Raw genomic sequence first — 26,841 nt, 5'->3', positions numbered from 1 at the left:
CTATATTTGTTGATTAGCAATTAATTCCCCATGTGATTCAACTTACAACTTCTGGTTATTTATCCAATAGAACTGCTTCAGTATCTTAAATATATAGGAATACACTGCCAATTCTTCTTCTTTGGGAAAAGGTATTTCTGGTCATTTTTTTAATATCCTAGTGCAACATTTTATATCCTTCCATGAGGACTAACATTTAGAGTAGACAGAATACAAAAAGTATGCAGTGGGAAGACTGACTTTTCAATCTTCAGTCCTGGTGATAGCAGTTAGGAGTTAGGTCGGGTTCATGACTTTCTTATAGCTCTTAATAAATCATTATACTTTTTTACCAGTCTACTCACTAAGTTTGTAAAATCTTTTTTGAAAAACAAACAAACAAGTGCTAAGAAACCAGCAAGAAAAACAAACAAGTAAAAATTATCCAAGTTTATGCATGGGAGTTATTTTCATACTGAAGAATATGCCTATCTATATATTAAAATTATCTGGGGGCTTCCCTGGTGGTTCAGCTGATAGAGAATTCCCCTGCAATGTGGGAGACCTGGGTTCAATCCCTGGATTGGGAAGATCCTCTGGAGATGGGAACAGCTACTCATTCTGTTATACCCACAATATTCTGGTCTGGAGAATTCAGTCCATGGGGTCACAAAGAGTTGGACACGACTGAGCAACTTTCACTTCACTTCACTTCAGAGACAATTTTAAAACAAATAAAATTATTTTAGGTATATACAATATTTCATTAATAATATGTAAATTATTATTTTTCAAATATTTTATTGGGCATATTTACAAAACCAAATATTATATTAAATACTAAAAAGTTTTTGTTATTGATCTGAAATTTAAATGCCACTGAGCAACCTGTATTTTATCTGGAAATCCTAACATAAATGGATTCTCTTAGATTGCATCGGTGATGATTATTTTCAGGTACCTGTAACTTCTTCACTTGCAATATCCAAATACCACTTTTGACTTTCACAAATTGAAGGATAAATGACATGTAGTCAAGTCATATGATTAATGCCTTTAACACTACCATTCTATTCCAGGGAAACCAGTTAGCAAAGGAAATAATGAAATGTTTGTGGTGTAAAGAATAAGCAGTCAGTGACCATGATAGTGTCCTTAGTCAGAATCTAAGAATCAAGGGAAATTACCAACACCAGAGTTGTTATCAAAATCAATATTTTCTATGTGCTCACCTTTATGAAGAACTGAATTTTCTGCTCTTCTGTTCTCCTGATATTTCTTTGGGTAGAGAGAATATATGCTTTTCCTCTTTCTTTGTAATGTCCCTGAGGAAGTAGTATGGAATTTAAATCATCTGAGAGATTTAGCAAAGAAATTGCCTGTGGTGCCTGCTAATTCTCCAGGATATTTTGCATATTCTCTAGTGGAAAAATTGTAAGGAATAATTTAAGGAAAGGAAGAAAGCAGCGTAAATGATCTGTAGAGTTCCATGGAGACCTACATATCATAAAGTATTTACTCACAGAGTCAGTGATTTAAATAACAATAAAAGCATTACTGTATGAGTTCTATTTCAGCAAAACTGGAACAGTTTGAAAAGTCATGATAAAACTGTAAATGAATCATCATCACTGCATAGAGGTTTTTTTTTTAATTTTTCCAGTAAAATAAATAGTAGGCCCTGGGTTAAAAATATAGCATTTGACCTATATGATATAGATATTACTATCCCCACATCAAGAGAACACCGAGCTAAGATAAACTATTTCATTTGATCAAAAACATGTAATTGGTGACTAGACTATTTGAAATTAAAACCTCATCTTTGAGTGATATACATACATTGGCCTTTAATATGACAAACACATAATTCCTGCAGTAAAATGTGTTACAATAATAATAGTCTAAATGGTAGTGTTTTCTGAGCTGTTTCATCATTCTTGCATAATGTTCAGCACAACTTCATAGATATTAAAATGTAACAGAAGATAATATATTCCCTCTCATAACATTTAGCCATGCTCTCTTCCTCTATTAATTCCTCAGGCAGAATTGAGGGGAATTCGATATAGTTAAAGATGGATCTAAAATGTAAAAATGGGTATGTTTTAATAAATGTGCCATTTGATCCTAATACCTAGTCAAGATATAGAACATTATCAACACCAAAAATGGTCCCTGATATTTTAAATGCCCCCAAAATATCCCTACACCCTAGGCTACTCCCATTATAATGATGAACAACATCCCCCAACTTCTACTTATTGCTGCTATAAGCTTATTTTCCCTGTTTCTGAATTTCATATAAGTGGAATCACACAATAAATAGTCTCAAATAAGCAGTCTTTCACTCAGCATAGTGATACTGAAATTTATCTGTGCTGCATTTATACAGATACATAATAATTGACTACATGCATATATCCCATCTTTAACCGTCCTCTCATTGAATTTTGGCTTGTTGTAATAAGTCTAGTGTTAACACTCCTATATAACTGTATATGTGCAGATATATGGGGCTTCCTGGGGATAAAGAACCTGCCTGCCAATGAAGGAGACATAAGATGAGATGCAGTTTCCATCCCTGGGTTGGAAAGATCCTCTAGAAGAGGGCATGCAACCCACTCCAGTATTCTTGCCTAGTGAATTCCATGGACAGAGGAGTCCATAGTGTCGCAAAGAATTGGGTGCAACTAAAGTGACTTAGCATGATGTGTATCAGATCAGATCAGATCAGTCGCTCAGTCGTGTATGTGTATAGAGGTATTAATTTCCCTAGTGATAGATCTATGCGGGAAGTTACTGGAACATAGATAAATATATATTTAACTTTATAACAAACTGCAGATTTCTAAGCTAACTGTTGCATTTTCATTACCTAAAACCATGTATGAGAATTCATACTTTCCCCACATACTTGCCAATATTTGCAGTCAAAATCTAAAAAAAAAGATTTATAAATTGAAACTGGGATAAAAAATAATATTGTGAATTTGATTTTCACTTACTTGATGATTAATAATACTGAACACTTTTCTATATACTTATTGTTCATTCATATATCTCCATCTTAAATGTCTAAATTTTGTTCATTTTAATTAAGACTTTTCTTTTCATTGATTTTTAGAATTTTTATAATTGTGATTGATAAAATTACTCTTTCAAATTTTATTTGAGAAGTTTTACTTTTTGATTTTTCTCTTTAGCACTTTGACCCACGATCTTGCAGTTTTACAAAGAAGAGTTTTGCTACCACTGAAGAAGACAGAACAGTCTCTTCCACCAAACAGTTCTATGTGTACAAAACAGATTGGGATGAAGATGGTGAAGTGGGTAGGAGAGGACATAAAGCTGAAAAATTCCCAACCTAAGATACACAGACTGACACTGAAGCCTGAGAAGGGAGCAGGAGAATGCAGAATCACTCTCTGTTGTCACTTCAAGGATTACGCTAATTTTCTTGAAAACATTGATGTTCAGGGGACTTGGAGTCTGTGTTGGATATGGGGACATCATATTGTGAACATTTTTAAATATTGTTATAATCTTAAGAGAGTTTATTTTATTTGTTCCTTTCCTTTTTTTATTTTAGAAAAAATTAACAAGGTTGTGTCAGACTACAAACTTTGTCTCATGAGTGGTTACATAAATATGTCTTTATATTTTTAGCCTTGTCTGGGATTCCTGGGTAGTTCAGTGGTAAAGAATGCACCTGCAGGAGACTCAGGAGACATGGGTTTTATCCCTGGATCAGGAAGATCTCCTGGAGGAAGAAATGGCAACCCATTTGAATATTCTTGCCTGGAAAATTCAACAGAAAGAGGAGCCTGGCGGGCTACAGTCCATGGGGTCTCAAAGTGTCAGACATGACTGGGCACATGTATGCACACACACACACACACACAGCCTTTCCTGGGATACTAAAGTCTCCACACCTACATGCCTCGAGACCAGTGAATTGCACAGATTTTGTACAAATAATATGGATCTGACTTTCACTAGCTGTTTACCCCCAAAATTTCTGTGGCTGTTGTCTCAAATTTTTCACTTTTTAGATTAGAAAAAAGGGCTTGTAAGATTTAAGATTTCTGTTTGAAAGATGTGAACTAGGACCTTTTCTCAAAACAGAAATTGTAAAATCAGAAAATCATCCATTCCTTTAGCTTCTAATGTTGTTCAGACTATATTCCACACAGTGGTAGCCTATCTTAACCATCTCTTCAGTGACCTATAGAGTTCTAACACTACATTAATAATTGGTAAGAAATTTCCTTAAGGCAGCCTTCACTTCCTTGTTTCTCAGGCTGTAAATCATGGGATTCAGCATGGGAATCACCAGTGTATAAAACACGGAGGTCAATTTGTCAGCATCCAGTGAATGGTTATTTCGAGGCTGCAAATACAGAAAGACCAGAGTTCCATAGAAGACTGACACAGTTGTCATATGTGAAGCACATGTGGAGAAGGCTCTTTTCCTTCCTTCTGATTAGCGTATCCTTAGAATGGACAAAATGATGTTGAAATAGGATGCTACAACTACAGTTATGGAAAACATCAAGTTTGTAGATGCAGATATGAATACTACTGTTTCTGGAAAGGAAGCATCAGAGCAAGACAATGCTAACAGAGGGACGGTATCACAGTAAAAATGATTGATTATATTGGAAGAGCAATAAGACACAGAAAATACACTACATGAAACCACAACAGTTGTGGAAAAGCTATAGAGGTATGTGAAGGAAACTAGCAGAAAGCAGGCCTGTCGAGACACCACTGCCATGTAGAGCAGGGGGTTACAAATGGCCTCATAGCGGTCATAGGCCATCACAGCTAACATGAAAATTTCAGCTACAATGAAAACCAAGAACCTGCCTAGTTGGGTGGCACATTCATAGAAGGAGGTGGTGTGCTTTTTTACTAAAAAGTTGATCAGCATTTTAGGGGCAATGACAGTTGAATTGCCAAGATTGATAATGGCCAAGTGCCTGAGGAAGAAATACATTGGGGTCTGAAGTCGAGAGTCCACACTGGTGAGGGTGATGATGCTTAGGTTCCCTGTCATGGTCAGTCCATAGATGACCAGGAAGACAAAGAAGAGTGGGATCTGGAGGTCTGGGCGTACTGAGACTCCTGTGAGAATAAACTCAGTGACTCGGGTGAAATTTCCGTTAGCCATGTATGAGTTTGGAAAGTCATCTATATGGAAGAAAAAGAGACTTGGTTAGAAATTAAGGAATTATCTTCTAGGACTGTCAATAGATGGCAAAAGCATCCCTTGGATGAGATTTCCTCAAAGAATTTATTGAACTCATGTTTCTAGGTATTAAATCAAATTTGGATTCATCTATTAAAGAGAATATTCAAGTGTGGCAAATTAAATAGGTGATCCAACATTATGAATATTTCAAAGATCCAATCCATTGAATTTTATTAAGTTATGGATATCTTATTAGCTTGAAAATATTTAAAGCCATGATTCATACCATGCCATCATATTGATATCTTCTGCACTGAGTGTGAGAAACTCTTGAGTAATTGTATGTGTCCAAATAATTCAATGTCCCTTGTGATCTCTAATTTGAAAATATTTGCTTCTTCTGAATAATGCATAATCTAGTCATTTTTAAATATTATTTAGTTGCTAAATCATGTCCAACTCTTTTTTTGTGACCCCATGGACTGTAAATTGTCAGGCTCCTCTGTCCCTGTGATTTTCCAGGCAAGAATACTAGAGTGGGTTGCTATTTCTTTCTCCAGAGGATCTTCCTGATCCACGGATCAAACCAACGTCTCTTGCATTGGCAGGTGGATTCTTCACCACTGTACCACTGATCCAATCACCATTCTGTCCTCTTTTCTTTATTCCATCCTTGTACTAACATTTAGTCAATGTAGACTGAAATTGCAAATTCTGTCATTTTTACACTTTAGATAATTTTTATTGCTGTAATAATGCTAAACATTTTATTTTCATAAGGCTTCTCTGAAAATTACATTGTATATAGTTGCCAAAGAATCAGCATGGAATTATGATATAATATTTTCCTAGAAATATCTGCTTGAAGGATAGCTTCCTGTTACTAAATAAGCCAATTATAGTCCCTTCTCACTTTTAACTGTTCTCAGTAATGGTCTGTGGCCTTAAATGTTCTATCACAGTCTCTTATACGAAAAGGTAAAATTTAAATCCAAAGAATCAACACTATTTCATCATTTAACATAAGATCTACCCTCGAATGAAAATTTAATTATGTATATGTATAAAATAATCATAATAAAATGGGCAAGATAATCATATGGTTTTTGTTTTTCAATTTGTTAATGTGGTGTATTACATTGATTGATTTGCGGATATTGAAGAATCCTTGCATCCCTGGGATAAAGCCCACTTGGTCATGGTGTATGATCTTTTTAATGTGTTGTTGGATTCTGATTGCTAGAATTTTGTTTAGGATTTTTGCATCTATGTTCATCAGTGATATTGGCCTATAGTTTTCTTTTTTTGTGGCATCTTTGTCAGGTTTTGGTATTAGGGTGATGGTGGCCTCATAGAATGAGTTTGGAAGTTTACCTTCCTCTGCAATTTTCTGGAAGAGTTTGAGCAGGATAGGTGTTAGCTCTTCTCTAAATTTTTGGTAGAATTCAGCTGTGAAGCCGTCTGGACCTGGGCTTTTGTTTGCTGGAAGATTTTTGATTACAGTTTCAATTTCCATGCTTGTGATGGGTCTGTTAAGGTTTTCTATTTCTTCCTGGTCGAGTTTTGGAAAGTTGTACTTTTCTAAGAATTTGTCCATTTCTTCCTCGTTGTCCATTTTATTGGCATATAATCGTTGATAATAGTCTCTTAGGATCCTTTGTATTTCCATGTTGTCTGTTGTGATCTCTCCACTGTCATTTCTAATTTTATTGATTTGATTTTTCTCCCTTTGTTTCTTGATGAGTCTGGCTAATGGTTTGTCAATTTTATTTATCCTTTCAAAGAACCAGCTTTTGGCTTTGTTGATTTTTGCTATGGTCTCTTTTGTTTCTTTTGCATTTATTTCTGCTCTAATTTTTAAGATTTCTTTCCTTCTACTAACCCTGGGGTTCTTCATTTCTTCCTTTTCTAGTTGTTTGAGGTGTAGAGTTAGGTTATTTATTTGACTTTTTTCTTGTTTCTTGAGGTGTGCCTGTATTGCTATGAACTTTCCCCTTAGGACTGCTTTTACTGTGTCCCACAGGTTTTGGGTTGTTGTGTTTTCATTTTCATTCGTTTCTATGCAAATTTTGATTTCTTTTTTGATTTCTTCTGTGATTTGTTTGTTATTCAGCAGCGTGTTGTTCAGCCTCCATATGTTGGAATTTTTAATAGTTTTTCTCCTGTAATTGAGATCTAATCTTACTGCATTGTGGTCAGAAAAGATGCTTGGAATGATTTCTATTTTTTTGAATTTACCAAGGCTAGCTTTATGGCCCAGGATGTGATCTATCCTGGAGAAGGTTCCATGTGCGCTTGAGAAAAAGGTGAAATTCATTGTTTTGGGATGAAATGTCCTATAGATATCAATTAGGTCTAACTGGTCTATTGTATCGTTTAAAGTTTGTGTTTCCTTATTAATTTTCTGTTTAGTTGATCTATCCATAGGTGTGAGTGGGGTATTAAAGTCTCCCACTATTATTGTGTTATTGTTAATTTCTCCTTTCATACTTGTTAGCATTTGTCTTACATACTGCGGTGCTCCCGTGTTGGGTGCATATATATTTATAATTGTTATATCTTCTTCTTGGATTGATCCTTTGATCATTATGTAGTGACCTTCTTTGTCTCTTTTCACAGCCTTTGGAGAACATAGGCAAAACACTCTCTGACATACATCACAGCAGGATCCTCTATGACCCACCTCCCAGAATATTGGAAATAAAAGCAAAAATAAACAAATGGGACCTAATTAAACTTAAAAGCTTCTGCACATCAAAGGAAACTATTAGCAAGGTGAAAAGACAGCCTTCAGAATGGGAGAAAATAATAGCAAATGAAGCAACCGACAAACAACTAATCTCAAAAATATACAAGCAACTCCTACAGCTCAACTCCAGAAAAATAAATGACCCAATCAAAAAATGGGCCAAAGATCTAAATAGACATTTCTCCAAAGAAGACATACAGATGGCTAACAAACACTTGAAAAGATGTTCAACATCACTCTTTATCAGAGAAATGCAAATCAAAACCACTATGAGGTACCATTTCACACCAGTCAGAATGGCTGCGATCCAAAAGTCTACAAATAATAAATGCTGGAGAGGGTGTGGAGAAAAGGGAACCCTCTTACACTGTTGGTGGGAATGCAAACTAGTACAGCCACTATGGAGAACAGTGTGGAGATTCCTTAAAAAACTGGAAATAGAACTGCCTTATGATCCAGCAATCCCATTGCTGGGCATACACACTGAGGAAACCAGAAGGGAAAGAGACACGTGTACCCCAATGTTCATCGCAGCACTGTTTATAATAGCCAGGACATGGAAGCAACCTAGATGTCCATCAGCAGATGAATGGATAAGAAAGCTGTGGTACATATACACAATGGAGTATTACTCAGCCATTAAAAAGAATACATTTGAATCAGTTCTAATGAGGTGGATGAAACTGGAGACTATTATACAGAGTGAAGTAAGCCAGAAGGAAAAACATAAATACAGTATACTAACGCATGTATATGGAATTTAGAAAGATGGTAACGATAACCCTGTGTACGAGACAGCAAAAGAGACACTGATGTATAGAACAGTCTTATGGACTCTGTGGGAGAGGGTGGGAAGATTTGGGAGAATGTCATTGAAACATGTGAAATGTCATGTATGAAACGAGATGCCAGTCCAGGTTCAGTGCACGATGCTGGATGCTTGGGGCTGGTGCGCTGGGAAGGCCCAGGGGGATGGTATGGGGAGGTTGGGAGGGAGGAGGGTTCAGGATGGGGAGCATGTGATTTTTTTTTTAAAAATAAAATTTAAAAATAAAATTTTAAAAAAAAAAAAAAAAAATGGGCAAGAGGATACTTTTGGGAATGGTGGATATGTTTACAGCATAGATTTTTGGTAACTCTATCATTAATATATACTTATCTTGAAATTCATCAAATTGTATGCATTAACCACATACAGCTCTTTTATGTCAAACATAACTTGGTAAAGTGATTTTTAAAAGATATGTATCATAATTGCCTGACCAATAAAAGTTATTGATATCTCTTCTTCTAAAGAAGAGATTTGATATCTCTTCTCCTAAAGAAGATTAAAAAAATTCTGCAATGAAATAAAAAGTGAAGCAGTGATATAAAACAAATGAAGAAATAAGGTGGTAATAACACCAAACAGTTTTGAGTATTTGATATTAGTCATTTCTGGCTCCAAATCATTCTTTCTCTTAACACTTTGAGTCATACTAGAAGGCTGATTGTCCAAGAATTGACGCTTTCAAACTGTGGTGCTGGAGAAGACTTGTAAGAATCCCTTGGACAGCAAGGAGATCAAACCAGTCGATCTTAAAGAAATCAACTCTGAATATTCGTTGAAAGGGCTGATGCTGAAGCTCCAATACTTTGGCCATCTTATGCAAAAAGTTGACTCATTGGTAAAGAACCTTATGCTGGGAAAGATTGAGGGAAGGGGGAAGAAGGGGTGACAGAGGATGAGATGGTTGAATGCCATAACTGACTCAATGGACATGAGTTTAAGCAAATTCTGGGAGATAGTGAAGGAGAGGGAAGCCTGGCATGCTGCAGTTCATGGGGTCACAAAGAGCTGGACAACAATACAATCTTATTTGTTTCCTACTTGTGCCAAGAGATATTAAAGTTTCAGTTACTTTTGCCCCTTACCTCTGGACCTGGTTGGTTGGTTGGTTGGTTTAGTCACTACGTCGTGTCCAACTCTTGTGACCCCATGGACTTTAGCCTGCCAGGCTCCTTTGCCCATGGGATGCTCCAGGCAAGAATACTGGAGTGCCATTTCCATTTCCAGGGGATCTTCCTGACCCAGGAATCAAACCTGGGTCTCCTGCATTGCAGGCAGATTCTTTACCAACTGAACTATGAGGGAAGCCTATATATATATATATATATATATATATATATATATATATATATATATATATGTAAAGGAGGTTTATCTTGAGGAGTTTAGTTCCCTATTTATGGAGGCTGAGAAATTCCACAATCTCCTGCCTACAAGGTATAAAGCCAGGAAAGCCAGTGGTATAATTCAGTCCCAGTCTGAAGTCCTGTGTACCTCTGGACCTACTATTCCAGTAATGAGAAAGAAACAAAGGGCTAGAATAAAACACATAAACAAGATAACTGTAGATTGTTTTACGTACCATAAGTAAATTAAACAAAAATGATTTATCAAGATAACCTGGGAGAATTACTTCTTAGATGTTGTTAAGAGAATTCCTTTATGTGGGTGAAATTTCAACTAAAACCTAAAGAATGAGAAGTAATCAAGTACTGAATAAATCACAGGAGGAATATCCCAGGATTCCAGGCATCTTTAAGAGATATATTCACGATTATAAGAAAAGTGTATTTCCTAAAGATGCTGTCCTGAGATAGAAAATCTTTTTTGATTTTGTTTGTGTCATGGGAACTTAATAGAGGCTAGTGTTTCCTTTAAGGCCAGAGTCACTGAATAATAGTGAGTATTATAGTGAGTATTAGTAAAATCAGATAATGTAGGTCACAATAAATATTTGGATTTTTTTCTAAGTAAATTGTAAAACACTGATAGGTTTTTGGGTAGGTGGGTAACAAGGTCATCTTTACATTTATATAAAAAAAGATTAATCTTGCAGTTACAAAGATAATGAATTATATGATTGGAAAGGGGTAGAAATTATAGGTTGGAGGGGGGTAGAAAATATATGTGGGAAGGGAGTAGAAAATTGAAGAGGGGCATAAAATTTTAGCAATGAGCTAAGCAGTATTACAGGATTTCTGGCAGAAGATAATGAGCCAAAGTAGAAAACTTGGCAATAGAGAGAAGAGGTAAATTTAACAATTGGAAGAAGAAAAAAGATAATATCTGTAATATAATTTGTGTTACATTGGGAACAGGAAAGGGATTTGATTTAGGTCATACTTGAATGGCCTAGTGGTATTCTCTACTTTCTTCAACTTAAGTCTGAATTTGGCAATAAGGAGCTCATGATCTGAGCCACAGTCAGCTCCAGGTCCTCTTTGTGCTGACTGTATAGAGCTTCTCCATCTTTGGCTGCAAAGAATATAATCAATCTGATTTAAGTGTTAGCCATCTGGTGATGTCCACGTGTAGAGTCTTCTTGTGTGTTGTTGGAAAAGGGTGTTTGCAATAAGCAGTGCATTCTGTTGGCAAAACTCTATTAGCCTTTGCCCTTCTTCATTCTGTACTCAAAAGCCAAATTTGCCTGTTACTCCAGATGTTTCTTGACTTCCTACTTTTGCATTCCAGTCCCCTATAATGAAAAGGACATCTTTTTTGGGTGTTAGTTATAAAAGGTTTTGTAGGTCTTCATAGAACCGTTCAAATTCAGCTTCTTCAGCACTACTGGTTGGGGCATAGACTTGGATTACCTTGATATTAAATGGTTTGCCTTAGAAATGAACAGAGATCATTCTGTCATTTTTGAGATTGCATCCAGGTACTGCATTTTGGACTCTTTTGTTGACCATGATGGCTACTCCATTTCTTCTAAGGGATTCGTGCCCACAGTAGTGGATATAATGGTCATCTGAGTTAAATTCACCCATTCTAGTCCATTTCACTTCACTCATTGCTAAAATGTCGATGTTCACTCTTGCCATCTCCTATTTGACCACTTCCAATTTGCCTTGATTCATGGACCTAACATTCCAGATTCCTATGCAATATTGCTCTTTACAGCATCAGGCTTTGCTTCTATCACCTGTCACATCCACAACTGGATATTGTTTTTGCTTTGGCTCCATCCCTTCATTCTTTCTGGAGTTACTTCTCCACTGATCTCCAGTAGCATATTGGGCATCTACTGACTTGGGGCGTTCATCTTTCAGTGTCTGATCTTTTTGCCTTTTCATACTGTTCATGGGGTTCTCAAGGCAAGAATACTGAAGCGGTTTGCCATTCCCTTCTCCAGTGGACCACATTTTGTCAGAATTCTCCACCATGACCCGGTTGTCTTGGGTGGCCCTATAGGGCATAGCTCATAGTTTCATTCAGTTAGACAAGGCTGTGGTTCATGTGATTAGATTGGTTAGTTTTCTGTGACACTGGTTTTCAGCCTGTCTGCCCTCTGATGGAGAAGGATAAGAGGTTTATGGAAGCTTCCTGATGGGAAAGAATGACTGAGGGGAAAACTGAGTCTTGTTCTGATGGGTGGGGCCAGGCTCAGTAAATCTTTAATCCAGTTTTCTGTTTATTGGTAGAGCTGTGTTCCCTCCCTGCTATTTACCTGGGGCCAAGCTGTGGTGCAGGTAATGAAGATAATGGTGACCTCCTTCAAAAGATCCCATGCAGACACTGCTACACTCAGTGCCCCCAATCCTGCAACTGGCCACCACCAACCCACGCCTCTGCTGGAGACTCCTGGACACTCACAGGTAAGTCTGGGTCAGTATCTTGTGGGATCACTGCTCCTTTCTCCTGGGTCCTGGTGGACAAGGTTCTGTTTGTGCCCACTACGAGTCTTTTTCCCAGTCCTGTGCAAGTTCTGGCAGCTCTCTGATAGGGTTACCGGTGACCTCCTCCAAGAGGGCTTATACCGTACCTTAATCTGCTGCACCCAGAGCCCCTATCCCTGTGGCAGTCCACTGCTGACCCTTGTCTCCACAGGAGACACTTACACACAGTTCTGTCTCAGTCTCTGTGGGGTCTTCGGGTCCTGGTGCACACAAGGTTTGTTTGAGCCCTCTGAGCATCTCTGGAGGGAATGGAGTTTGATTCGAAACCTGAATTTGCACCTCCTCCCATCTTTCTGGAGTTTCTCTGACCTTGGATGTGGGGTATGTCCTCATGTCTGTGCCATGCCATGCAGCTGCCATTCCAGTGCTGCAGCTAGAAAATTCAACAGTACCTGAACCGTATACTTCCAGATGTTCAAGCTGGTTTTAGTAAAGACAGAAACCAGAGATCAAATTGCCAACATCCCCTGGATCATCAAAAAAGCAAGAGAGTTCCAGAAAAATATTTACTTCTGCTTTATTGTCTATGCCAAAGCCTTTTACTATGTGGATCAAAACAAACTGTGGAAAATTCTTCAAGAAATTCAAATACCAGACCATCTGACCTGCCTGCTGAGAAATCTGTATGCAGGTTAGAAAGAAACAGTTAAACTGGACATGGAACAACAGACTGGTTCCACATAGGAAAAGGAGTATGTCAAGGTTGTATATTGTCACTCTGCTTATTTAACTTAGGTGCAGAGTACATCATGATAAACACTAGGCTGGATGAAGCTAGAACTAAGATTGCCAGGAGAAATATCAATAACCTCAGACATACAGATGACAGCACCATAATGGCAGAAAGTGAAGAAGAACTAAAGAGCCTCTTGATAAAGTGAAAGAGGAGAGTGAAAAAGTTGGCTTAAAGCTCAACAATCAGAAAAATAAGATCATGGCATATGGTCCCATCAGTTCAGTTCAGTTCAGTTCAGTCACTCAGTCGTGTCCGACTCTGTGACCCCATGAATTACAGCATGCCAGGCCTCCCTGTCCATCACCAACTCCTGGAGTCCACTCAAACTCATGTCCATCGAATCCGGGATGCCATCCAACCATCTCATCCTCTGTCATCCCCTTCTCCTACTGCCCCCATCACTCCCAGCATCAGAGTCTTTCCCAAAGTGTCAACTCTTCACATGAGGTGGCCAAAGTATTGGAGTTTCAGCTTTACCATCAGTTCTTCCAATGAACACCTAGGACTGATCTCCTTTAGAATGGACTAGTTGGATCTCCTTGCAGTCCAAGGGACTCTCAAGGGTTTCTCCAACACCATAGTTCAAAAGCATCAATTCTTCAATTCTCAGCTTTCTTCACAGTCCAACTTTCACATCCATACATGACCACTGGAAAAACCATAGACTTGACTAGATGAACCTTGATTGGCAAAGTAATGTCTCTGCTTTTGAATATGCTATCTGGGTTGGTCATAACTTTCCTTCCAAGGAGTAAGCGTCTTTTAATTTTATGGTTGCAATCACCATCTGCAGTGATTTTGGAGCCCCTAAAAATAAAGTCTGAAACTGTTTCCACTGTTTCCCCATCTATTTCCCATGAAGTGATGGGACCAGATGCCATGATTTTCGTTTTCTGAATGTTGATCTTTAAGCCAACTTTTTCACTCTCTTCTTCCACTTTCATCAAGAGGCTTTTGAGTTCCTCTTCACTTTCTGCCATAAGGGTGGTGTCATCTGCATATCTGAGGTTATTGATATTTCTCCCAGCAATCTTGATTCCAGCTTGTGCTTCCTCCAGCCCAGCATTTCTCATGATGTACTCTGCATATAAGTTAAATAAGCAGGGTGACAATATGCAGCCTTGACGTACTCCTTTTCCTATTTGGAACCAGTCTGCTTTTCCATGTCCAGTTCTAACTGTTGTTTCCTGACCTGCATATAGGTTTCTCAAGAGGCAGGTCAGGTGGTATGGTAGTCCCATCTCTTTCAGAATTTTCCACAGTTTATTGTGATCCACACAGTCAAACCTTTAGCATAGTCAAGAAAGCAGAAACAGATGTTTTTCTGAAACTCTCTTGCTTTTTCCATGATCCAGCAGATGTTGGTAATTTGATCTCTGGTTCCTCTGCCTTTCCTAAAACCAGTTTGAATATCAGGAAGTTCACGGTTCACGTATTGTGGAAGCCCGGCTTAGAGAATTTTGAGCATTAATTTACTAGCATGTGAGATGAGTGCAATTGTATGGTAGTTTGAGCATTCTTTGACATTGCCTTTCTTTGGGATTGGAATGAAAACTGACCTTTTCCAGTCCTGTGGCCACTGCTGAGTTTTCCAAATTTGCTGGCATATTGAGTGCAGCACTTTCACAGCATCATCTTTCAGGATTGAAATAGCTCAACTGGAATTCCATCACCTCCACTAGCTTTGTTCATAGTGATGCTTTCTAAGGCCCACTTTACTTCACATTCCAGGATGTCTGGCTCTAGGTCAGTGATCACACCATCGTGATTATCTGGGTTGTGAAGGTCTTTTTTGTAAAATTCTTCTGTGTATTCTTGCTACTTTTTCTTAATATCCTCTGCTTTTGTTAGGTCCATACCATTTCTGTCCTTTATCGAGCCCATCTTTGCATGAAATGTTCCCTTGGTATCTGTAATTTTCTTGAAGAGATCTCTAGTCTTTCCCATTCTGTTGTTTTCCTCTATTTCTTTGCATTGATCTCTGAGGAATGCTTTCTTTTCTCTCCTTGTTATTCTTTGGAAGTCTGCATTCAGATGCTTATATCTTTCCTTTTCTCCTTTGCTTTTTGCTTCTCTTCTTTTCACAGCTATTTGTAAGGCCTCCCCAGACAGCCATTTTGCTTTTTTGCATTTCTTTTCCATGGGGATAGTCTTGATCTCTGTCTCCTGTACAATGTCACGAACCTCTGTCCATAGTTTATCAGGCACTCTATCAATCAGATCTAGTCCCTTAAATCTATTTCTCACTTTCCACTGTAAAATCACAGAGAATTTGATTTAAGCCATACCTGAATGGTCTAGTGTTTTCCCTACTTTCTTCAATTTAAGTCTGAGTTTGGCAATAAGGAGTTCATGATCTGAGCCCCAGTCAGCTCCCAGTCTTGTTTTTGCTGACTGTATAGAGCTTCTCCATCTTTGGCTGCAAAGAATATAATCAATCTGATTTCGGTGTTGACCATCTCGTGATGTCCATATGTAGAGTCATTTCTTGCATTGTTGGAAGAGGGTGTTTGCTATGACCAGTGCATTTTCTTGGCAAAACTCAATTAGCATTTGCCCTGCTTCATTCCGTATTCCACAGCCAAATTTTCCTGTTATCCCAGGTGTTTCTTGACTTTCTACTTTTGCATTCCAGTGGCAAATAGATGGGGAAACAGTAGAAACAGTGACTGACTAATTTTTTGAGCTCCAAAGTCACTGCAGATGGTGATAGCAGCCATGAAATTAAAAGACTTTTACTCCTTGGAAGGAAAGTTATGACCAACCTAGACAGCATATTAAAAAGCAGAGACATTATTTTGCCAACAAAAGTCCGTCTAGTCAAGGTTACAGTTTTTCCAGTAGTCATGTATGATGTGAGAGTTGGAGTATAAAAAAAGCTGAGTGCTGAAGAATTGATGCTTTTAAACTGTGTTGTTGAAGATGCTTGAGGGTTCCTTGTACTGCAAGGAGATCCAACCAGTCTGTCCTAAAGGAAATCAGTCCTGAATATTCACTGGAAGGACTGAAACTGAAGCTCCAATACTTTGACCACCAGATAGGAAGAACTGACTCATTGGAAAAGACCCTGATGCTGGGAAAGATTCAAGCCAGGAGGAGTAGGGGACGACAGAGGATGAGATCATTGGATGGCATCACTCAGTGCACATGAGTTTTGGTAAACTCCAGGAGTTTGTGATGAACAGGGAAGCCTGGCAAGCTGCAGTCCATGGGGTCAGAAAGAGTCAGACACGACTGAGTGACTGAACTGAAGGAATAGGAAAGACTTTTGTGATCTTTTCACAGTTAGGCCATTGGCCATGACATTTTTCAAATGTTAAAAGATATGATTTAAAATGAAGTGATCAAAGTGATATTTTGAACATATTAAGTTTTAGGTTCTTATGAGACATTTATAAAACATTCAGGCAAGTTAATATTTAAGTCTGGGACACATTTCTTGTGTTTATTCTTATAGGTACTTAAGAAAATGCCTACCTTGATAGGTATACTATATTTTATTCATTTATTTCAAAATTATTTGTTAAAGATTGTAAGAAAAATTCCTAATATGTTCCTCAATCAACCTCCATCCTTATACACTGTGGACAACCCTCTATTTTGAGAGTCTAGCTTTTTTTTCCCCTCAGACACTGAGCTACAGAATATTGCTTCTGTATTCCCCCTGTCCCCACCATGCCTCTTTTTTTTTTGTCTTCTCCATGTTTACAATGTTTAATGTTTTGTCTACAATTGTCAGTGTCTCCATTGTCTCCCTTGGTAAACATATCAACTATCAGCCCAAACAAAACTTCCAAGTTATATCAGCTCCTGTATTTCTGCTGAAGTCCAATGCCTCACGGGTTATATACTTGATCTTAAATTGTAAAATTACATTTCAAAAAACAACTATTTTAGTTCACAAGCATTCTATTCATCCTCTAATTTTCTTATTCGAGGTTCCACATTGAAGTATTTGGCAATTTATTTAATACTTTGCCATCCTAAGCACCCCCTCTTTTCCTTTCTTAGGTCTAGGCTTCCCTGGGTCATTACCACAGTGATTGACTGTTATTCTTAGTGGTCACTGTGTCATGATTCTCAGATTAGCTGGTAGGCAAATGGCAGTATCACAAATTTTTTGATTTATTAATTCATGCAATCTAAGTTTGGTTTTTAGAATAATTGAAGTATCTTTAGCTTCATTTTCAATACATTTCACAATCAGGTTCACATTATTTTTCTTGTCTTACTAGCTTATACCAGGATAGGTTGAAAATCTGAAAATAAAATCAGTAAAATCAGATAATTTAGGTCACAATAAATATTTGAATTTTTTTCTAGTAAATTGTAAAACTGATAGGTTTTAATGTAGGTGAATAATAAGGTCAGGTTTAAATTAAAAAAAAGATTATTCTTGCTTTTATAAAGATAATTATATGATTGGAAAGGATAGAAATTGTATGATTGGAAGGGGTAGAAATTGGAAGGGAGGAGTAAAATTTTAAGAATAAGTTAAGCCGGGTTACAGTATTTCTGGCAGAAGATAATGTGTCAAAGTAGGGAATTTGGATTGTATTAGGATCTCTGGCATTTTGTATCCATATTCATATTGATTCTTCAAATACATAGATTGGTGAGAGGTACCTTATTATCTGAAAAAAGATTGCACATCATTTGCAGCAGTTGCCCCATGCTACCAGAAACTGAAAATGAATGTAACCTCAAATGAGGTTACAAAACTTGAACTTGTGGTATTGAAAAATGTCATTCCTGATCGTACTCTAGGCATTTTCAATCTTCTTATGAGCACTAATGAGTAATAGGAAGGCTAAAAGAGAGGGGAATTATCTTTAAATTAGCAACAATGCTTATGACTAAAGAGGAGTAATAATATATATATATATATATATATATGTATAATTTTCTCCATGTACTTAGAAATGTATTTTGTTATAAAACTATAAGGCCAGTATTTTTTTAAGTAAATTTATTTCAGATATTTTATTTTGGGTTACTTGAACTAAAAGCATCCCAGTAAATGAGCATTCTCTTTCTTCCTGGGTTTCATTTTCTCCTTGAGAATGTTACAGAAAGCCTTGTCTTATCAAACCAGAAATTTAGGGGTCTGCAGTTCTTAATGTCTTGATCCTGTTTTTGCACTGTCTCTTCAAACTGAAGTCTTCTTTTTGAAAACTTCTTGAGTAAAATGTTGTCAGATTCATTTTATTGTACATAGATGTTTTATCTAAATATACATTATTATAGCATTGGTTATATATTATGTGTATATATATATATATATATATATATATATATATATTCACCTCTATTGTATCGAATATATTACCAGAGTTAATGGAAATTTTCTTGAGAAAATTGATGGTATATCATTGTATTCTCAAAAAGAATCATCATTTAAAGTTTGGGTGATTCTGTACTCAGTTTTCCTTCACAAGTTTTATTGTGTATGTGTGTGAAAGATGAATTTTTCATTCTAGTTAGTATTGCAGAAACAAGACTATGATATAAATAATCTCAGTGAGCAAAAATCCATTGTTTCAATAGTGGTATAAGTATATAATATCTAATGATGCCAGTTGTAAATTTGAAATATAAACAGCTAGATAGTTTTTAATAACTTGTTTTCTCCAACCTTTACTTAAGTATTGTATTATTTGATCATACATAATGTCTGATGTCTTCCAAAATGAAAGTGACATGGTGCACTTTGAGGTGTAGATTTCGATCTTTTGAAGGCCATTTTATTTTTTTTTAATTTTTAAATTATTATTATTATTATTTACTTTTAAAATATTGTATTGGTTTTGCTATACATCAACATGCATCTGCCATGGGAAGGCCATTATACCAAAATAAGATAAATATTTTCTACCCACCTCTAAGGCACATCTGTTTCAGCCTCTTAGAATTTCTACTTGGCTGTGTCAGTGAGAGTTGGTGGGGCTCTATAAACCTTTGAGAACCTAACTAAAACCCAGGTGATTCTAATATCCACAAATTGTCTTTTGCATCCTTTGGGAAGACGCCATCTGGGATTTGCTGTTTGATAAGACCTCCCCCTAGGAATTCAACCAGACGTCTCTTCAGTCTTCTTCTTCTTCTTTTGGTGGCAGTATGACCTATATTATTGAAATGAGTTCAACTCCATGACATCTGATTAAAGTGTATCTATCAAAGTAACTTCATTGTATTCAGCGACTCATTACCACAAAAATACAAACCGAAGAGCTAGAAACAAATGGACTAACAATGAAATAAAACCAAATTCCATCTACACATTTTGTTTTTATATGACACTACTTCTCTTTGTTTCCTACTTTTACTTCAAAGAATGCAATTTAGCACAGTCATTATTTCAAGAATAGGATAAACTGGATATTAAAGGTGAAGCTATGTCCTCCAAAAAATATTCTATATTAAAAATATTATTTTAATCCTTTCTTTATAAATGTATTTCAGGTGAAAAAATGTAGAAGATAAATTCTAGGCAAGGATCAAATATAATATTTGAAACTAAAGCTTTTATTTAATGTCTATAAATTTCCTCTCACACAATTTTTTTTTAAACACTAAATATTTTAGACATATATTTTCATGCATTTAAAGACTAAGAGAATCATGTAGAAAGAAAAATGCCCTGGAGAAATTATCAGCTTTGGGGCTTAAGTTCTCTTTGCAACAACATTTGTGTGTGTGTGTGTCATATTATTTTCCCCTTTAGGCCCTGAATTTAAAGTTGGAGTAGATTCACATTAAATACTTTGGGATGGTTATCTAGTAAGGTTTTGTTGTTGTTTAGTTTCTAAGTCATGTCCAACTCTTTTGCGACCTCGTGGACTGTAACCTGCCAGGCTCCTCTGTCCATGGGGTTTCCCAAGAAAGAACACTGGAGTGGGTTGGGTTGCCATTTCCTTCTCCAGGGGATCTTCCCAACCTAGGGATCAAACTTGTGTCTCCTGTATTACAGGTGGATTCTTTACAATTGAGCCACTGGGAAGCCCACCTCATGGGGTAAATGAATAAAGATGAAAAATGTATTCATTTGCTTGAGCAGCTATAACAGAAATACCAAAAACAGGTTTGTTTAAATAAAAGAAATATGTGTTCTCAGTTCTGGAGTCTAAAAGCCCATGATCAAGGGACTTCCCTAATGGTCCACTGGTTAAGGCTTCACACAGAGGGTGTGGTTTGATCCATGGTCAGGGAGCTGAGATCTCACATGCCTATGGTCCAAAAAAAGCAAAACATGAAACAGAAGCAATGCTGTGACGAGTTCAGTGAAGGCTTTACAAGGCAGTTCATATCAAAAAGGGCTTCCGCGATGGTTCAGCAGGCAAGGAATCTCTTGCCAGTACGAGTTCAATCTCTGGGTCAGAAGATTCTTGGAGGAGGAAAATGGCAATCTACTGCAGAATTCTTGCCTAAAATATCCCATGGACAGAGGAGCCTGGAGGGCTACCGTCCGAAGGGTCACAAAGAGTCAGACACAACTGAGCAAATAAGCACGCATATCAAAAAATCTTAAATAAATAAAGTCTATGAGTAAGAGGTTAGAAGATTTGATTTCTTCTGGGGCCTTTCTCCTTGGCTTCTTTCCTTGCATAGATGGCCCCCTTCTTGCTGTATCTTCATGTGACTGTCACTCGGTTTGGGTACATTGAAGTGTCTGGTGTCTCTCTATGTGTTTTAGCCTCTTCTTATGAGGACACTTATGATATTGGATTACGGCTCACTTTAATAACTTGTTTTAACTAATTACTTCTTTAAAAAGTCTTTTTGCTGAATACACTAGATTCTGAGATATTGTGGATTGAGCCTTCAACATACCAATTTTGATGGGACACAATTCTGCCCACAACAACTTGGAAGAAAAAATAAATAAATAAGAGAAGAGGTTCAGCCTGGCCCAATAATGACAAAGTGTCACAGTCTGAAAAACAATTATTCTGAGGGTCTTGCTGTAGAAACCTTGCTTCTTGAAGTCTGTTCTGATGAAGTCAGTTCAAGGTATTAAGTTAATATTGTCATGACAGTATTATCAGTATAGAGAAATACTGCAAACTATGTATACAGTTTGGAAGTTTATGTAATGAGTTATAGATAGATATTTAATAGACTTTTATATATCCTTTAAATCTTTGTCTATAGGATTATATAAAAATTCTAGAAAAGTGTCTAAAAAAAGCAAAAATAGTATTGAAAAAGTCATATTCCATTTTAAAGACATTAATAATGTATATTTTAGGCACAATAGAATATAAAAAAATGTGAAGTATGTATGCTGACCTTGAAAAATGATGACATGCTATTACTGCTCCCAATAAGAGAGAATTTCCACCATCCTGAAATGTTCCTCAATGTCTCTTTACAGTGAATTGCTCCACACTCTATAATAAAGTATAGTACTTTTTATTAGCATTTTATTTTTTATTTTAAATTATTACGCAAATAGGTAAACAATTTACCAACAACACAGTTAGAATGTGGAAGAATCCTTATGCATCTATTTTATAAACAAAAAGCAATAGTGTATCATGTTGTAAGTACAAAGCTATTTGTTACAGCACTTTTTATAGTGGCAAAGAAATTAAAATCTGCCAACAACTAGGTCCATCAGTCGAAGAATATCCAAATAAAAAGAGATCAGTGTGTACTCTACAGTTGTATGCTGTGATAAAGTGTCATAATCTGACAAACATAATTATTCTGAGGGTATTGCTGTAGAAATCTTGCTTCTTGAAGTCTGCCCTGCTGAAGTCAATTCAAGGCATTAATTTAATATCATCATAATAGTATTGCATCATGTATCATTTTATTCATTGCCATGTATCACTGTATTAATTTTCAATAAAAAATTTAAAAAGGAACTTTTATTAACTAAGAAGAATAATGTGATGCTTTCTCAAATTAGGAAAGTAAATTGTAGGGAATATGATATATCATGGTTTTTTTAATGCTTTCCTATGCAGATGAAACTAAAGATGCTTTCAATATTATTTAACTTCACTTATGGATTGTGAAAAGTAAAGGAAATGATATACTTTGGGGAAAATATGTGACTAAAAATGTCTACAGTACAATATAAAGTGTTGCTCTAAAAAATAAAATTTATTCATGACAATAAGTATACTTACAGACAGGATCCAAAGGTACCATAGCAAGTAAAATTGATGTTCTTGGAGAATGCAATTGTGTGCTTTTTAATTTAATTTGTTATATTTTATTACATTGATTCATTTTAAAAAGTTAAAATTTTATCTTTATAATGTTAAAATTAATAAATAAAATTTGTGTATATTTCCAGTGTGCAAATATGATATTCTGATACACATGTATAAAGGTGAAATATTATCATAATCACCTAATTAACATATCTACCATCTCACAGGGATGGTTTTTTTTTTTTTTTCCTTTTGTGGTAACACTTTCTTTAAAAAAGTAAATGGCAGTACATTAAAGAAGAGGCTAATAAATAAAATACATTCATCTAAGATAAAGAGCAAAGATATTACTTTGCAAGCAAAGGTCTGTCTAGTCAAGGCTATGGTTTTTCAAGTGGTCAGGTATGGATGTAAGAGTTGGACTGTGAAGAAAGCTGACCACTGAAGAATTAGGGCTTTTAAATTGCAGTGTTGGAGAAGACTCTTGAGAGTCCCTTGGACTGCAAGGAGGTCCAACCTGTCCATCCTAAAGGAGATCAGTCCTGGGTCACTGGAAGGACTGATGCTGAAACTTCAATACTTTGGCCACCTCATGTGAAGAGTTGACTCATTGGAAAAGACCCTGATGGTGGGAGGGATTGGGGGCAGGAGGAGAAGGGGAGGACAGAGGATGAGATGGCTGGATGGCATCACCAACTCGATGAACATGAGTTTGAATGAACTCCAGGAGTTGGTGATGGACAGGGAGGCCTGGTGTGCTGCGATTCATGGGGTCGCAGAGTTGGACATGACTGAGTGACTGAACCGAACTGAACTGAAGATAAAGAGACTCTGGTTCATATTTTGATTTAATTCCCCAAAATTTTCACTTTGAATGCTAGACTGAATCAAAATGACTGGGGTAGTGTTTATAACCTTTTAAAAATCTAAAAATTGTCTATTCAAACAACTAATGTATAAGGAATCAGTTCATTTCCTGTGTGTTAGTCACTCAGTCATGTTTGACTCTTTTGTATGCTATAGACTGTAGCCCGCCAGGCTCCTCTGTCCATGAAACTCTCCAGGCAGGAATACTAGAGTGGATAGCCATTCCCTTCTCCAGGGGATTTTCCCCACCCAGAGACCGAACCCAGTTCTCCCACGTTGCAGGCAGATTCTCTACCATGAGCTACCAGGGAAGCCCTGAGTAAGTACAAAGGATGAAACATTTTGCTAGCACAGAGTTTATGCAAATTACTGGATCTGTGTATACAAGCTGATCAAGAAAGCAAAATACACGATGAAAGGTCAGTTAACCCTAGAGTGTACCAATCATCTCTAACCTAGGTTATCATTGCTATGGATTTGCAAAATACTTATGTCACTTTAGTAAATGACTGTATACACACAATCCTTCAAGCTAGGCTTCAGCAGTACTTGAATCAAGAACGTTCAGATTACAAGCTGGATTTAGAAAAGGCAGAGAAACAAAACATCAAATTACCAAGGGAAATTCCAGGAAAAAAAACATCTCTTTCTGCTTCATTGATTAACTGAAAGCCTTTGACTGTGTGGATCGCAACAAACTGTGGACAATTTTTAAAGAGATGATAATGCCAGACCACCTGACCAGTCTTCTTAGAAACCTGTATAAGATTTAACAAGCAACAGTTAGAACCTTATGTGGAACAACTGACTGGATCAATGTTGGGGAAGAAGTAGGACAAGGCTGCATATTGCCATCCTCTGTATTTAACTTCTATGCAGAGCACATCATGTGAAATGCCAAGCTGGATGTTACAAGCTGGAATCAAGATTGCTGGGAGAAATATCAACAACCTCAGATAAGATAAGCAGATGACACCACTCTAATGGCAGAAAGAAGAATTAAAGAGCCTCTTGATGAGGGTGAAAGAGGAGGGTGAAAAAGCTGGTTTAAAACTCAATATTCAAAAAACAAAGATCATGGCCTCCAGTCCCATCACTTTGTGGCAACTAGAAGAAAAAGTAGAAACAGTGACAGATTTTCTCTTGTTGGGCTCCAGAATCACTGCAAACAGTGACTTCAGCCATGAAATTAAAAGATTTTTGCTCCTTGGAAGAAAAACTATGACCAACCTAGATAGTGGATTAAAAATCAAAGACGTCACTTTACTGATAAAGGGCTGTATAGTCAAAGCTGTGGTTTTTCTAGTAGGCATGTATGGATGTGAGAGTTGGACCATAAAGAAGGCTGAGCACCAAAGAATTGATTCTTTCATATTGTGCTGGAAAAGACCTTTGAGTGTCCCTTGGTCTGCAAGGAGATCAAACCAGTCAATCCTAAAGGAAATCAACCCTGAATATTCAATGGAAGGACTGATGCTGAGGCTGAAGCTCCAATACTTTGGCCACCTGATGTGAAGAGCAGACTCAATGGAAAAGACCCTGATGCTGGGAAAGTTTGAGTGCAAAAAGAGAAGAGGGTGGCAGAAAATGAGATGGTAGGATAGCATTACTGACTCAATGGACATGAACTTGGGCAAACTCTGGGAGACAGTGAGGGATAGAGAGGTATGGTGTGTTGCAGCCCATGGAGTGTCAAAGAGTCAGACACAACTTAGTGACTGAAAACCAACAACAACAACAAGAAAGTGACCAGATAACTCATTTTTCTTGAATCTGCTAATCCTAAATAAACATGGTTATCAGGAAGCTAGCATAAACCAAAACTAAGTATAGCATGTGACTCTGTCAAGGGAGACTCAGAGTTAGCCAGTAGGCTTCTCATGTTTCTTAATTTAAATATCTTCCAAAATCCCCACTGTATCCCTGAGATAGAAAATATTAACTCAACCTGACAGAAAGTTTAATTCTGAGAGGCATACTTTATTTTCTGTATTGCATATGTTCTTGAAATAACTTGTTCAGTTATAATCATAAGCTTATTCACTTTCTTGCCTCTTGTCTAGTCTACACATTATTCATGGTTTAATATTCTTTACCTTTAGTACAATGCCTGCTTTAACATATATATCACTAATTTTTGGTCCATTGTACTCTATTTTGACTAATAAATACTTTTTTAACCTCTGAAAGTCTGAATTTGACCAAAAATTTGGCATGATTTGCCTTCTTTCTAAATAACATAGGTTCCAATATGATCTTGAAAATCACTTGAGACTTAATTATCTGACACCATGTTTATTCAGGTGAAGTGGAGAAGAGTACGGGAGATATGAAAGGAAGCATTTTATCCTGAAAAAGATGAAACAATGTGGTAAAACATTTTTATTTTTGATGCTTTCATTGAACTGATAGAGCATTATACAAAGATTTTGGACCTACATTTGCAATTTGTATTAAAATATTAGTTGGGAATTTTGCATCGATTAATTAAAGTTCTCCTCAGAGCATCTTTTACTTCTTTGTTCCTTAGGCCATAGATCAATGGATTGAGCATAGGGATCACCAGAGTGTAAAAGACAGAGGCCATTTTATCAACAGCAAAAGTATGGCTGGACTTGGGTTGCAGGTACATAAACAGTAATGTCCCATAGAACACGACCACCGCTGTCAGATGTGAACTACAGGTGGAGAAGGCTTTGTACCTCCCCTTGCTTGAGTTCATTCTGAGAATGGCCACCAGAATGAACATGTAGGATACAAGAACAATCAAGAGGGAACAGAGCAAATTGCAGCCTGAAAAGATCAAGATAATCAATTCTAACTCATGTGTGTCAGAACAGAGCAGAGATATCAGAGGGACACAGTCACAGTAAAAATAACTGATGACATTAGAGCCACAGAAGGACAATTTAAATAACTTAAGGGTGAGAAATAGTGACACGGAGGTGCTGTAGATGTAGGGAGTAAGTACCAGCGCCCAACACACTTTCTGTGCCATGATGACCACGTAGAGAAGAGGTTTGCAGATGGCTACATAGCGGTCATAGGCCATTGCTGATAGAATGAAGAGTTCAGTGATAATGAAAGTCTCAAAGAATGCCAGTTGGGTGGCACACCAATTGTAGGAAATTGTATTTTTGTGCACCACAAAGTTGACCATCATTTTTGGGCCAATGACAGTGGAGTAACCAAGATCAGTAATTGACAAATGTCTAAGGAAAAAGTACATGGGAGTATGTAGCTTGGAGTCCAAATGGATCAGGATAACCATACCCAGATTTCCTGTCACTGTGACCAAGTAGATGACCAGGAAGATTCCAAAGAGAGGCGTCTGCAGCTCAGGACTGTCTGTGATCCCCGTAAGAACAAACTCAGTCACCTTGTGCATGGCAGTATGATTGTGTTTCTCCATGGGGTCCAT

General features: G+C 37.0%; 1 protein-coding gene and 1 pseudogene across 1 annotated transcript; both read right to left on the bottom strand.

Moving 5' to 3' along the window:
• Nucleotides 1–4,223: 4,223 nt before the first annotated feature.
• On the bottom strand, nucleotides 4,224–5,155 carry LOC147358660 (olfactory receptor 8J3-like; annotated as a pseudogene).
• Nucleotides 5,156–25,881: 20,726 nt separating this feature from the next.
• Nucleotides 25,882–26,841, bottom strand: LOC147358659 (olfactory receptor 8K1-like). The gene has a single exon (XM_086342102.1). It carries the CDS (start codon nucleotides 26,839–26,841, stop codon nucleotides 25,882–25,884), a length of 960 nt encoding a protein of 319 aa, XP_086198228.1.

This window comes from Bos grunniens, chromosome 15 (genome assembly GCF_055505025.1).
Source record: "Bos grunniens cultivar Pamir isolate PY7600 chromosome 15, Bosgru_T2T1.0, whole genome shotgun sequence".
Taxonomy (NCBI): domain Eukaryota; kingdom Metazoa; phylum Chordata; class Mammalia; order Artiodactyla; family Bovidae; genus Bos; species Bos grunniens.
The sequence above is the reverse complement of the archived record's forward strand: the minus strand, read 5'-3'. Positions and strand labels throughout refer to the sequence as shown.

Bases quoted from the DNA above. Each gene is read 5' to 3' on its own strand.
- LOC147358659 (XM_086342102.1), bottom strand. From the start codon at position 26,841: ATGGACCCCATGGAGAAACACAATCATACTGCCATGCACAAGGTGACT.